Here is a 15,273-nt window from a genome sequence, read left to right on the forward strand (position 1 = left end):
AGCAAGTGCAGCTCCCAGGTCCAGGTTGCCATGCTGGGTGCCCTGCCACTTGGGCCTTGTGAAATAGCACAGCACGGCTGCAGGCATCCCCAGGACAGTCACAGACACTGTAGGGAGATGCTGGCAAGCCTTGAGGGGAGAGTCAGAGCGCAAACCTCAAGATTGGAATGAAGTCCCTGTCTTCCCGTTCTGACTAGTGAACTAGTCTTCTCTAGAAAAGCAGCTCCAGGTTGCCACTGGGCCTTGGTGCAGGTTGAAGATCTGATTGTGGAAACAGAGTGACTGCAGAACTTGGGCTGTGCATCACAAGCCAAGGGCTATCTGATCCACATAACCGTCCCGTCGGATGGGCACAGTGATCTTCCGTTATAAAGTATGTTGCATCTGCAAGACTGGGCCCCAGCGGATCTGGAAGGCACACATGCACTGCAGGAGGAAGTGGCTCAGATTCCCAGGGACTCTGCTGCTGTCACATTGCCTGCGTGGGGCCGTATGTCAAAGCTAAGGCACAGCTCCTCATGCAAGCTCAGGGAGGATCAGATCCTCGTCTGCAGCACACACACCATCTAGATTTTCACGGTGAATTCAGACTGTACAATGGTGTCCTTGCCGTCCCTGTAACCTTTAGGACTTTATGCACATGACGTCAGACAGAGTCTAGCAAGGACAACAGCCTGTGGCAGTCCAACGTTTATAGCAAAGGCACAGCCGCTTCCTTCGAGGTTGTCTTTTTCCATCATAATGACAGGATTTAATAAGCACTGGATTGGTCACCTAATAATTCTGGAGACAGTGTCAGGAGGGAGTGTGGGCAAGCTCGTGTGGACTCTTAGGTGGAAAAGCTCATGGCACTTTTAGTGTCTCCTTTCTTCAAGTGGACTTTTCATCTGCTGAGGAGCCAAACAGTACATAAAGCTGAGTATCTTCCATCTGCTTCTCCTGCCCCACTCCCATTCCTGGACAGCATCAGCAGTGCTTGCTGTCCCCTGGCTTCCAGCTAGTTCAGTCCTTGGACAGAGGGAAGCCACAGGATGAAAGGCATAAACTCAGGATGATTCCCACGGCCCACCTCTCGCCCCCCGGACCCCGCCCTGGCTGCCAAGTGTCTCATGCTGGCACAGCCCCAGCAGAAGACCACGGCTCCCGTCCAGTCCCTCTGGACACGGCTCCCTGCATCTCCAGGTCGTGGTCACTGGCCCCTCCCCCTCAGAAACCCACAGCTGCCTCCTCTCACGGACCCTAAAGGATTGCACTATCCCTGGCTACAGTCACTTGCACTTACCCAGTGTGGGCAGCCACCTGTTTCCAGCCAGTCCTCTGGCTGCTGTGCTAGGGAAATGGAATCAAAGAGCCAGGCAGTGCCGAGAGCCTGTCTGATGCTTGAAATCTTCACTTAAAAATAAAACCAGCCATCCCTGTGGGATGACTCGCCTCAGAAACATTGAGGGGCAGTAAAGGTAGCATAGGGACAGTTTGTTGGTTGACTTTTAATTTTTAGAGCATAAACAGCTAAGAGGGAGTTGACAGGGGAAGTTAAAATGTACGGGGCCAATGAACAAGAGGTTCCAGCGGGGCAAGGTTTGTTTTAGAGGGCAACCTGGGGTAAATGACTGGAAGTGTTGGAGTGTCAGAGAAAGACCACAGAGATGAAGGACCTAGGCAGGTCCTGGGGACCCAGGGTGGGTGTAACACAGAGGGGAGTGGGGGAAGGTGGTGAGGGCAGAGAAATCAGAACTGGGGGGCATGAATAGGAACCTCAGGGGAGGCCACGGGTATGAGCAAGAGGGAGAAATCAGCCCAGAGCTAATGGTTTTTAAGAATGAGAAGGGCTGGGCTGGGCGCGGTGGCTCATGCCTGTAATTCCAGCACTTTGGGAGGCCAAGGTAGGTGGATCACGAGGTCAGGAGATCAAGACCATCCTGGCTAACACAGTGAAACCCCGTCTCTACTAAAAACACACACACACACACACACACAAATTAGCCGGGTGAGGTGGCAGACGCCTGTAGTGCCAGCTACTCGGGAGGCTGAGGCAGGAGAATGGCGTGAACCCGGGAGGCACAGCTTGCAGTGAACTGAGATAGCACCACTGCACTCCAGCCTGGGTGACAGAGCTAGACTCCGTCTCAAGAATGAGAAGGGATGACTGAAGAGTAGAGAGAGGCGCCAATGAGGAGAGGCAGCAGGTGGGAGACGGGGCCTGAGCGTTGTTAAGGGATGACATGTGAAAGGATGAAAGAGCAGACGTGAGCTGAGCTGGAAGGAGCCGGACACGAGGGAGATAGTGCTGCCCCCAGGCATCCTGATGTGGGATAGAAGAGGAAACGATGCTTTTCAGTGACCAGCTCAGGCACATCCAGGTCCAGTGAGACCAAGCAAAGTATAGGCAGTGCGGTAGCAGCGGGAAGAACCCTTTCCTAGACAGACTGTGGCAGGGGCTCCTCCAGGACATCCAGTCAGCTGCACGTGTCTGGAGGCTTCTGTGTGATGTTGTCCAATACCATATTTTAAAATAAAATAGGGTTGCACATCAGCTTTGCTGTCAAGGAATTCAAAAGGCATATTATCATAAACACTCCCAACCTTTCAGGGAGGAACTAGGTTGCCATTCTACAATGTAGACTCTGAACAGTAGACAGGGACACCCATCCTGAGGGTGCCCGTGGCAGACATGGGACCAGAAAGGTCTCCTGCTTTGCAGTTCTTAGTGTCCTGAGCAGCTTGGACCTTTTGAAGTCAGACGCTTGACACACAATCACTTCGGAGCAGCGTCCCCAGACATTTTTATTCCAAGGTATGCACAGAAGATCGGAAACTGAAGAAGGGCTTCTTCCTCTGGGGCATAACCATGATACTGATGAGGCAGAGCAGAGGAGACCTCGGAGGAAGCACAGGACTCCCCCTTGATCTTTGTTCTCATTACCCTTGCCTTTCAGGAATGCTGCACAAAAGAACTGCATTTAATAAACACTGACTGAGCCACAGTGTCCTGCAGGGAGAGCAGGGCTGAGCGTATCCACTGTACATCTGCGTAATTGATGAAAATAGCATGCACCACTTGCAAAATGGAAAATCATTACTCTTGGCTGTTAAATGTGTAAAATATCCCTTAAAAGATATCTATGATCTTCAGCAAGTCAAATTTCTGGACTTTTAATTGATAACTTTAAAACTGCAGAGAAAAACATAAATGGATAAAATGCAATTTTACATAATGTAAACTACTCCAAAGCCTTTTATCAAGGAACAGTTTAATATATAAAATGTTTCCTTATAAGCAGTAAACCTTTTCCCAGAAAGTCTATATTCAGAGAGCATACAATTTGAGTGCTGGTTATTTTAACATGAAAAGTGATTACAAGAAAAAACAGACTGTGTTTAGCCTCAAGAGAATTGACAATTAAACAGCACAAGCAATTTTGGGTGCATGTGTGTCTTTTCCTATGTATAGCAGGGAGGGTTTTGAAACATACGTATTTTTCTGGAGGAGAATCTCGAATAAGTTATCTCACGTTTTCTACATTTTGTCCTTGGGGAGAAAGGACACAAAGAGGCGGCCACGGTGTTCCAGCATTCACCGGAATTAGTGTTAGTGTCAAGGTTTATTCCACTGTGTCTCCATAGCATCTCCAGGGTAAGCACCTTTTCTTCTCCAAACAGTGGTGTCAGGGTAGTTTTATGACTGATGGGTTGTGATGGATGAAGTTTCCTTTAGTTTTCGAGTGACAGATGGATGTCTATTAATTCCATCCCACCACCACATGAGCCACAAGAAGATAACACATCCCAACGATGCAGGACACAATCATCATTGGGAAGCCCAACCTGAAATACAAAGAGAAATGAGTTACGGCATCCGAAATCTGGACAGCCTCATGAGATATGGACTCGTAGCTCATGGGAACATGGCCTTAGCACCTTTGCATTTTCACAACGTTCACTACCTTTTATTTCTATACATCAGAAAGTTGTAGACTAAATTATGTGAATGCATGCTGCTATTAGACATCTTCCATTGTGTGCAATTTTATTTGAGACCTGCTTAAGGTTTTCTCAAAATTTTAATGGCTATATGGAGCCTCTGTTTGTTCATCTATAATGTTAGACTGTTAGTCTTTCAATGCCATGTGCTGGGCCACCATTTAAATCTCTGGATGTTTCCTCTGCTTGTATCATCTTCCAACTTTTCTTCTCTGGAGATTTCCCAGAGATCCCACTTTCCCACAGGCTCCTGAAGTCCCTCACACTTAAGGCCAAGGAGAGCTGGAGAAGTAGTGTTGGAAAGTAAGGCCAACTGTTGTCTAAGAAAAGGAATAGGGAAGAAGAAGTTTTTCTTCTGTAGTCGGTGAGGTTGAGACATGTGGACAAGGAGGGTATGCACAGATACAAAAGCAGTCATAAGAAGAGGAAAGCACCCCTCATTGTGTGCCACCTCCACTGTACCTGCATCTCCACAAATTCTTACCCCAGCTTCCAAGGACTGACAGATGCCACTTGGCATGGGTAATGCATGCTCTGTAGCCATTGCTCAGTGCTGCTCCGTCACTAAGGGAAGCCCCTGCAAATATTACGATTTTGGTTTCAAAAGGCTTAAGTTTTTTAGCAGTAAGAGCCTAGCATGTGGTAATTATAATAGTAAGGATCATGACATTCTCTCTTCCCTGGCCATAAGTGTAGGAAGAGGCTACTCAGAAAGAGCCACAGCAAGAGTCCCTCAACAGAGCTACAGTTAAATACAAAAACTGCATCCAAGAGCGAGACAGCTCCTGAAATTCTAGAGCAGACTTGGGCATTTCAAGAAAGTGGTAAGATTCTCTTGGCTTCTCTTCTGAACACATTTTATTTTACAAAACAAACAAAAAGAAACACAGACCATATTTTGGGAAAACTACTTAAATTTCTTGAACTTTATTAACTTTGTTTTTGAAAATAACTGAACATGTTTGCAAAATATCAGCCCTGATCATTGAATTCTGGAAGAACACAACAACCCACGACAGTGTCTGGTCAACTCCAGGCATCACAGACATCACTGCAAGCCTTCATGTAAACACAAAGCCTTTGTTCCTCTGTGACAGATTGTGTAGAGTGAGTCAGTGTCAGACAAAATGCTGAGAGTCTCAATCTGGGTGCTAAGACACCTGGTCATGTTTCAGAAGCAAATTCACCTTGTCAAGGGGCAAATTCCACAAAAAGCATACTTTGCTTGAGAAGCCCAAGACTGCAGAAAGTTCCTGGTGGGTGGTTTTGCCATGCCCCCAAGTGAGAGTCACTGATGTCTTGGGGATGGCACCAATGCAAAGAAGGAGCATCACGTAGCATCACCAAACATTTTCATTTCACCCAGAACTGATACAAGCACTCAGACCCATCGGAAACCCTACTGTCCCTCACAACACCTAGTCACTGTGACACTCTCCACGCTCAGGACCCTCTCAACTGCCCACACTGCCTTCTGGAATTGGCATCATCACACCTACTGGAGAGGCAGGATGTTGAGAGGTAAGCAGGCTTGCCTGGCTCTCTCAGATAATTTGCTCTGGTGCGACAATCCAAATGCATCAGTCTAACTCTAAAGTGTGTACTCTTAATCACTACAGATGCTGCCTCCCTGTGGACATGGATAAACCATAACAATGGCAACCTGCCATTAGTAAGTAAATGACTTACTGAAGATCTGCTGTGGGCTAAGGGCCTCATAGACTAGACGTTGATGTTATCTATTATTTCCCAAACATAGTGAGGCATGTCATGTTTTCCCTATTACACAGATGAGGAAATTGAAGCTTGTAGATAGTAGGGAACTTGACAAAGGTCACCACCAGTAAAAGGCAGAGATGGTGTCTTGGAATATTCTTCTGGCTTCAAAACCCAAATGCATTTTCCCAACACAGACAGGTACCCCAATACACTAGCTTAGGGCTCTCGTTTTCAATTCCTGCTCTTGCCCAGTGGCATCACTTTGGAAAAGTATTAAATGTCTCCATAACTCAATTTTTTAAATAAAATGAAGGTAATAACAGTACCTAAGAGTGCTATGAGGATTCATGAGTTCACCCTTATAAATCCCTTAGAACAGTGAGAACAGTGTTTGGCCACATAATGAGTCCTCAACAAGTTTTAGCCACAGACCAGTGCTCCTCAAACCAGGGCACATGCGCCAAAGTGCAAGTTGACAGGGATTACAAAGTGCCCAAAATCACAGAGTAAGCCTGGAGCACCTCCCTGGTGCATGAATTGTGTTTGGTGATAAGGAATTTAACGACACAAATATATATGAGTTTACTGGAGAAGAGAATGTAATCGTTTTAGTCTCCAATTAAAGACGATAAAGCAGGCTTCTAGTTCTGAAGCAAGATGAAGTGGATGCATTTCTTCCAATTCGTCCCACTGAGCAGAGCTAAAAACTTGGCATTTTATAGAAAACAAGCATAAGGAGACTGTAAAGATGAAGAGGAAGCAGATCAGCTGCGGGCCTTGGGATCCCGAAGAATGGCATAGAGATAGGTTTCCTTTTTGTTTCCCCTCATATGTCCTAGACTAGGTGCTGGGAAGCTGGTGTGTCAGTGGGTACTACAAAGAAAACAAAAAGCCCCAAGAGAAGCCTGATCTCCCTAGCCAGAAAGCCAGGAAAGGGGCACTAAACCTAGACATAACACTCCTAGATAATAACTGCTCCCGCCAAATTCCACAGGAAAAAAAAGTAAGCTCCTTGGTGAAGGCCAAGTGGGAACCAGAACTTCCACACTCACCAGACTGTAACAAGCCCCTCTCCTGTGGTAACAGCAAAGACCACGTGGGGATCCTGTGAGCCAGGGGCGTTTCAAGTTGAATGAGAAAAGTCAATCAACAGAAGCTAATACTGCGGTGATACAGATGTCGAAATTATCTGAAAAGGATTTCAAAGCAGCTACCATAAAAATTCTTCAACAAGCAATGAGAAACACACTTGAAATAAATGAAAAAAAATGGAAAGTCTCAGACAAGAAATCAAAATTATAAAGGAGGACCACATGGAAATTTTAGAACTGAAAATGAAACAACTGAAGTAAAACTCTAACGGAATGGGCACCATAATATAATGGAGAGTATAAAGGAAAGAATCGGGGAACTTGAAGATACAACAGAAATTATTCATCTGAAAAATGAAAAAAGACTAAAAAACAAAAGGAACCAACCCTCAGTGATCTGTGGGACACGAAGAAAAGATCTAACATTTTTATCATTGGAGAAAGAGGGCAGGGATGAAAAGATATTCAAAGAAATAATGATTTAAAAATTGGTAAAAGATATAAACCTAAGATTTAAGAAGCTGGGCAAATCCTAAAAAGGCTAGACACCCCCCAAATCTATGCCAAGACACAACAATCCACAAATCGAACTCATGAAAACTAAAGAAAGATAAAATTTCTTGAAAGCAGTGAGAGATAAATGACAATTTGCCTATAGAGAAAAACTACAAGTCTCTCCTCAGAAACCATGGAGGCCAGAAAAAAGTGGCATAATATTTTTAACTGCTAAAAGGCAAGAACAATCAACCCAGATTTCTATATCCATCAAATATATCCTTCAGGAATGAAGGGAGACTCAAGACATTCTCAGATGATGAAAAACTAGAAGAGCAGCAGACTTACCCTGAAAGTACTGCTAAGAAGGTCTTCAAACAGAAATGAAATGATAAAAAGAAGGAATCTTGGAGTATCAGGAAGAAATAACAAAAGAAAGAGCAAATGTATGGTTAAATATGATACACTTTCTTTTTCATCTTGAGTTTTCAAATTATGTTTGATGGCTGAAACAAAATAAAATAGCAAAATAGTAAAAGCACAGATAAAGATAAACCATACAAACAGTAATCAAAAGAGTAGGAACGGCTATATTAATATCACATGAAGTATATTTCAGAGCAAAGAACATTTCCAAGGCAGAGAGGGATATTGCATATAGATAAAACAATCCACCAGGAGATCATAGTTATCCTGAATGTGTATTCACCAAATAACTGGGCTGAAAAATACATGAAAAACTGACAAAATGACAAGAGAAAGTAAATGACAAGAGAAAGTGGCACATGCACAAATGGATTATAGACTGACAAATCCACTATTATAGATGGAGACTTTTACTCTTTCTCTACAATTCATGGAAGAACTAAAAAGAAATTCAGCAGAGAGAACTCAGCAATATCTCCCAGCAATCAAATCTTGCTGATACTATAGAGTGCTCCAGCTAACAGCAGAATGCACATTCCTTTCAGCATCCAAGAAACATTCAGCAAGACAGATCATATCCTGGCCCAAAAAATAAACATCAACAAGTTTAAAAGAATTACAATTATAAAGAGGGTTTTTTTTCTTACCATAAGCAATCAAACGGGAAATCAGAGAAATCAGTAACAGAAAGGTAACAAGAAACTATCCAAGCATTTTCAGGTTAAAGATCATACTTCTAAATAATTCACAGATCTGAGAGATTGTCACAAGGAAAGTAAAAGAAAACACACTGAACTGAATGAAAATGGAGCATCATTTTCTAATTTATGATCTCTGTGTTACCTCAACCCTATAAAGAAAATCATCTAGGAAAAGAAAGCAAATTAAAAACTACAGCTAACATGTCACTCATTGAGAGGGAAACGTATAGCACTAAATGTTTGTATTAGAAAAGAGAAAAGGTCTTAAATCAGTAATTTAAGTTCCCATCTTAAGGAAATAGAAAAGAATTTAAAAATAAACCCAAAAACAAGCAGAAGAAAAGAAATAATAAAGATAAGAGCATAAATTCATGAATTTAAAAATAGGAAAACAGTGGGGAAAAATCAATGAAGCAAAGTTGATTTTTTTTAAAAGATCAATAAAATTAACCAACTTCTAGAAGAACTGACAAGTAAAAAGAGAAAAAAGACATAAATGATCAGTATCAATGAAAGAGGCGTTATCACAACAGACCCTGAAGACATCAAAAGATTAAAAGTTTCTCATATTAACTACTGTTGTACTATTAACAATTGTAAACATACACACTTAACAACTAGAATGAAATAATTTAACTCACCCTATATATATTAGAAAATTTAAACTGGTAGTTAGAGACCTTCCAAAAAAGAAAACTGTATGGCCAGATTGTCTCACTGGTGAATTCTGCAAAATATTTAAAGAACTAACACTAATTCTATACAAATACTACCAGAAAATAGAAGGGAAGGGAACATCATTTTCTAACTTATTTTATGATCCCTGTACTACCTCAACCCTCTGAAGAAAATCATCTAGGAAAAGGAAGCAAATAAAAAAACTATAGCTAACATAATACTTAATGGTGAGAAACTGAATGCTTCTCCTGCACAGGATTCTCACCACTCTTATTCGACATAGTACTGAAAGCCCAAGTCAGTATAATAAGGCAAAAGACACACAAACTAAAATCGATGAAATAAAATTCTCTCCACTTGCACTTGACATAATAGTTTACATTTAAAAATCCCAAGAAATCAAAGAAAAAAAAAAAAAAGCAAAACAAAACACTTCTAAAACTAATCAGTAGCAGTAAGTTCAGTAAGGACCACAACACAAGATCAACATTCAAACATTATTTTTTCCTATATACTACCAATGAATACACAAAAATAAAAATTAAAAACACAATACCACTTAAAATCACTCCAATTAAAATTAAACACTTAGGCATAAACTTAAATCTTGTTTTAAACTTAAATCTTGTTTGTAACTTACAGCACACCAGCATCTGTGCTGTAAGTTACAAAATGGTGATTAAAAAAAAAAAAAAACCCAAAGCAGTTCTAGATAAATGGAGAGACACAGAGTGTTCATGAATGGAAGACTCAACATAGACAAAATGTTAATTTGCCCCAGATTGATTCTAGGTTTAATGCAATTCCTAGCAAGAATTTTTCTAGCCCCAGACAAGCTTATCCTAAAATGTATATGGAAAAGCACAGGCTTTAGAATAGCAAAGACAATCTTAGCAAAGAAGAATTGAATGGGAGACTCATTCTATCCAACATGAAAGTCTACCGTGTAGCGCCAGTCATCAAGGCAGCACAGCACGGAGGCAGACATAGACACACGGATCAATGGGCCCGAACAGAGAACCTGAAAACAGACCCACAAAGACATGCCCAACTTATTGTTTTAAGACACGGGGTCTCACTCTGTCATCCAGGCTGGAGTGCACTGGCATCCCCACAGCCCCCTGCAGCCTCCACCTCCCAGGCTCAGGGGATGCTCTTGCCTCAGCCTCCCAGCCAGCTGGAACTACAGGTGCCACCATGCTCAACATGCCCAACTTATTTTTGACAAAGATGTGAAAGTGAGTCTTTGCAAGAACAGCCTTTTCTTTCTTTATATAAATGTAAGGGGTATAAGTGCAGTTTCGTAACATGGACATACTGCATAGTGGTGAGGTCTGGGCTTTTAGTGTAACATCACCAGAATAATGTACTTTTAAGTAATTTCCCATCCCTCACCCTTTCCCACCCTCCCACCCTTCTGAGTCTACAATGTCTATTATTCCATACTCTATGTCCATGTGAGACAGAGCAGACACAGGACTCAGCCCACCTCCAATAACGTATTTTTCCATACATGCCCAGTGGCCAGACCTTGCAAGCTGTCTGAAGAAACTGAGATAAGCAGCTTCCCACCATAAATCTTATTCAAGTTGCCACACCTGCTGACTGCAGGACCTCAAAAACCTAAAACAAGCAACATCCTAACATAAACATCACTCAAAAAAAGTTAACTCCATCACCAGCATGTACCTAAGAGCAGAATAATGAGCCATCTTTAACCTATGACTTATAATACTAAAATCCCCACCCAGGGAGGGGCTTATCTGCCATTTTCTAATCATGTGGCGTACGGTTCACCATGCCCCCTGACCAGCCTGTGCACTCTCACACTCCACCCTGCACATCAGTGATGCTTACCTACTTCACGAATCATGCATGTCGCCCTCCTTAAGACACCACAATGCACTCCCTTCAGGGTGTCAGCCAGGTAAATTTTGTTCCTGCACTAAATCTCCCTTATGCCCAACCTTTCTGGGCATAAGTCTTAATGGACCTTGTCTAAAAACAGTTTGCCTAACCTTGTGTTAATTTCTATTATGCTGAGAGCCAAAAATCTCATGCTAATAACATGTGTACATGTTATTTAAGCTCCTGCTTATAAGTGAGGACATGTGGCATTTGTCTGTCTGTTTCTGAGTTATTTCACTTAAGGACCTCCAGTTCCATCCATGTTGCCACAGATGATATGATTTCATTTGTTATGGCTGAGTAGTATTCCACTGGGTATATATGCCACACTTTAGGATGCCCTTTTTGACAAATACTTCTAGAGCAATTGGGTATCTAAATGTTAGAAAATAAATTTCAACCTCAACCTCACACTTTATACAAGCATTAACTCGTAATGGATCATGGATTTAAATGCAAAATGTAAAACTACAAAACATTGAGAAGAAAGCATAGGATAAAAATCTAAGGCCTACAGTTTAGTGAAGAGTTCCTAGGCATGACACCAAAGGTATGATTCCGTAAGAGAAAAAATTTTTTTTTATAAAATCAACTTCATCAAAATAAAAATAATTTTAAACATTTGCTCAATAGAAGACCCTGCTAAGACAGTATAAAGACATGCTGCTGACTAGGAGAAGACATTTGCAGACCATAGACCAGTCAAAGGATTCTTATCTAGAATATATGAAGAGATCTCAAAACTCAATGGTACAAACACCAAACAATCCAATTAGAAAATGAGCAAAAGATATGAAGAGACATTTCATTGAAGCTGTATGAGTGGAAAACCACACATAAAAAGATGCCTCACATCACTAGCCATCAGGGAAGTGGGCGATGATGCGGCTGCTGTGAGTGCTTGTGATGCTGGCATGATGGAGATATCCCTGGCTGTGGGAGGGCCCTTCCTGTGGGGAGACAGGCAGCCGGTGCCCACTACACAGCTGGCTAGCTCAGAGCCGGGTGCTTTCCTGGGAAGCAGGGCTGCTGGGCCGGGAGGAGACTGTGCCCCAGGGAGAAGATGAGGCTGCCCTGGCATTGGGCAGGAGTGAGTGGTGAGGACCTGGCAAAGGTAGGTGAAGACAGCCTCTGTGTCCATTTAACAAGGCAGAGTTTCAGACAGGGTGCAAGGCAGCCAGAGAGACATTTACTATTCACTGAGCTTCAGGAGAGCTGATCACCCCAGGCCAAGGCCAACACTGCCCAGTGTCCTCACTAAGAAAGCCCTCAGGGCACAGGTTCCAACTTAGCCATTGGGAGCTGGGGGTGTGGGGAGTGGAGAGAGACAGAGAGAGAGAGATAGGAGGGAAGGGAGAGGGAGAGAGAGACAGAGGGAGAAATGGGAGTCATTGAGAAACAGAAGGGACAGGGGAGAGAGAGAGAGACCGAAGGAAAAAGGGAGAGGGATCAGAGGAAGTACAGAAAGAGGGAAGAGGGAGAGGGGGAGGGAGAGAGAAAGGAGGAGGGACAGAGAGAAGGAGAGAGGGAAAGAGAGGGAGGGGAAAATAGAGGGGAGAGAGGAGAGGCAGGGACGGAGGGAAGGAGAGAGGGAAAGAGAGAGAGAGGAGAAAATAGAGGGGAGAGAGGAGAGGCAGGAGGGGGAGGAGACTGGCATCAAATGCCAGCTCTAGTATTTTATATTCTGGCTTCATCATCTGCTTACTGGGTTACCATCAGCCAACAAAAACTAACACTCACACCGAAAGGCATTTTGCACATGCCACACGATCCCTGAAAGAGCCCTTATCTCATAAAGATGCACACAGTAGGGCTTCCATGGATGAAACTCTGCCCTTCCAGTCCAGAGACAACTCAAGGTAAACTGCCCCCTTTTTATAGACCAGGAGCCAACAAACTACAGCCCCAGGCCAAATGTGGTCACCGCCTTTTTCTTGTGAGGAAACTCCGCTGGGACTGGGACGCAGCTGCCTGTGCATTTGTTTGCTGTCTGTGGCTGCCCCAGAGCCACCAAGGCAGAGTCCAGTGGAGCGGCTGGACAGGGGCTTTGTGGTCCACAAAGCCTGAAATATGCAGTCGCCCTTACTGAAAACATTTGCTGCCCCTAAGAATATCAGGTCCTGGGAAGGTGACAGTGTTACCGGAAAGGGGTCCTGATCCAGACCCAAGAGAGGGTTCTTGGATCTTGCGCAGGAGAAAATTTGAGGTGAATCCATAGAGTAAAGTGTATTAAAAACACAAAGGAATAAAGAATGGCTAGTCCATAGGCAGAGCAGCAGCTTGGGCTGCTGGACTAAGGATACGTGTAGCTATTTCTTGATTATATGCTAAACAAGGGGTGTATTATTCATGAATTTTCCAGGACAGGGGTGGGCAATTCCCAGAACTGAGGGTTCCTCCCATTTTTAGACCATATAGGGTAACTTCCTGATGTTGCCGTGGCATTTGTGAACTGTCAAGGTGCTGGTGGGAGTGTCTGTTACCAGGTGAACGTGGCAGGCCAGGTCTCACTGACGCAGGCCTCTGTAACAACTGCCTCAGCACTGAGTGGTTCGGTTCAATATCAAAAGCTGAGAGAGCCAGTGCCCCGTTATACAAAGACCGGAATGCAACAAAATCCCACCAAGAATTTGGCCCAGGGCTCTCCAAGATAACGAGGGAATTCTTAGCAGGACCCGTTCAGGATTAAGCAAGTTTTATTGGGGGTCTGAAGGCACTCCCCAAACATCGACGATTTAGCAGGAGACAAGACCATCACCCCAGCACCTGGAACCGTTTAGATGAAGTAAATTTACTGAGGTTCCAGAGGAAGGTCTTCAGGACTCAAGTGTTAGTTATAGATAAGAAGTTAATCACTTATGTCTTTAGATGAATGAATCACACTTACATGCAGACATATAGGTTAGAAGGTTATTGCTGGAAGGCTGTGATCTTGAGTTGGTCTGGAGATATTTTCCAGGCCTTCTCCCTGTAACCAGTTACAGAAATGAAACTCTTTCCTTTCCCAGTTCATCTGCATCCCATTATTGGGCCTCGAGAATAAGAAGCCCAACCCTCAGTTTGGTCTGGGAACAGGAATGCATTATAATTAGTGTATGATGAGCCATGCGAACAATCAGAGGTCACTGTCATCGCTGTCTTGGTTTTGGTGGGTTTTGGCCAGTTTCTTTAATGCAACCTGTTTTATCAGCAAGGTCTTTGTGAATTATATCTTGTGCCAACTTCCTACATCATCCTGTGAATTAGAATGCATACCCTCCTGGGAATGCTGCCCAGCAGGCCTCAGCCTCATTTTACCCAGCCCCTATTCAAGATGGAGTCGCTCTGGTTCAAACACCTCTGTCCAAAATGCAAGGAAGTCTGACCAATAAACATGTTGTGTAGTCTTACATTTTCAACTCTCACATTTTTTAAAGTAAAAGGAAATGGATGAAATTAAGTATAATAATATATTTTATTTAACCTAACACATCCAAAATATTTGACTATATAGTCAACATAACATTTTGATGGAATAGTTGACATTTTTAAAATACTAAACCTTTGAATTCCAGTATGGATGTTCTACCCATGGCACTGAAGCATGCCCTGAGAAGGACCCTATGGTCATCTCTAAAAAGAATCTGTGCTCAGAGGTCCCAGCTAAGGAATCTGGGAGCGGCCAACCCAGACATTTGCTCCTTCTCTATGAAGGACATTGACACCGCCTTGTGTCTCCCTGTCCCAGTGGCTGGGTTGGAACCTGTACCCTGAGGGGTTTCTTAGTGAGGACACTGGGCAATGTTGGCCTTGGCCTGGGGTGATCAGCTCTCCTGAAGATCAGTGAATAGTAAATGTTTTTCTGGCAGCCTCATACCCTGTCTGAAACTCTGCCTTGTTAAATGGACACAGAGGCTGTCCTGTCACCTACCTTTGGCCAGGTCCTCACCACTCACTCCCACCCAGTACCAAGGCAGCCTCACCTTCTCCCTGGGGCACAGTCTCCTCCCAGCCCAGCAGCCCTGCTTCCCAGGGGGGTGCTGGCCTCCCAGTCATCCCTTGAACACAGACAGGCTGCCCTGGGGATCCAGGCCTTTTGTTCTGGGCTAAATAGAGGCTGCTAAGTGAAAATGCTCTGTAACCTGCCTTCTCTTTACAAATTGGAGTGGATTTTCCTGTCCTGTCCACTGCTCCTGGACCGCCCCATATGTAAGTCCTCAATAAACCCTATGTCTTCTTCCCTATCCCCTTCTTTGCCCCCATCCAGCAGGAAGTCCCAATTCCCAAATACCAAC

At 43.7% G+C, this 15,273-nt stretch overlaps 1 protein-coding gene across 1 annotated transcript in view; it reads right to left on the reverse strand.

The window, feature by feature from the left end:
• Positions 1 to 3,234: 3,234 nt before the first annotated feature.
• OCA2 (oculocutaneous albinism II) overlaps positions 3,235 to 15,273 on the reverse strand; it is a 364,145-nt gene continuing 352,106 nt past the window's right edge. Inside the window, 1 exon segment of the mRNA XM_011981483.1 lies at positions 3,235 to 3,825. Coding sequence (XP_011836873.1) covers positions 3,741 to 3,825 — 85 coding nt within the window. The 3' untranslated portion in view covers positions 3,235 to 3,740.

The sequence above is a fragment of the Mandrillus leucophaeus genome, unplaced genomic scaffold, assembly GCF_000951045.1.
Source record: "Mandrillus leucophaeus isolate KB7577 unplaced genomic scaffold, Mleu.le_1.0 Scaffold227, whole genome shotgun sequence".
In the NCBI taxonomy this organism is placed as follows: Eukaryota; Metazoa; Chordata; class Mammalia; order Primates; family Cercopithecidae; genus Mandrillus; species Mandrillus leucophaeus.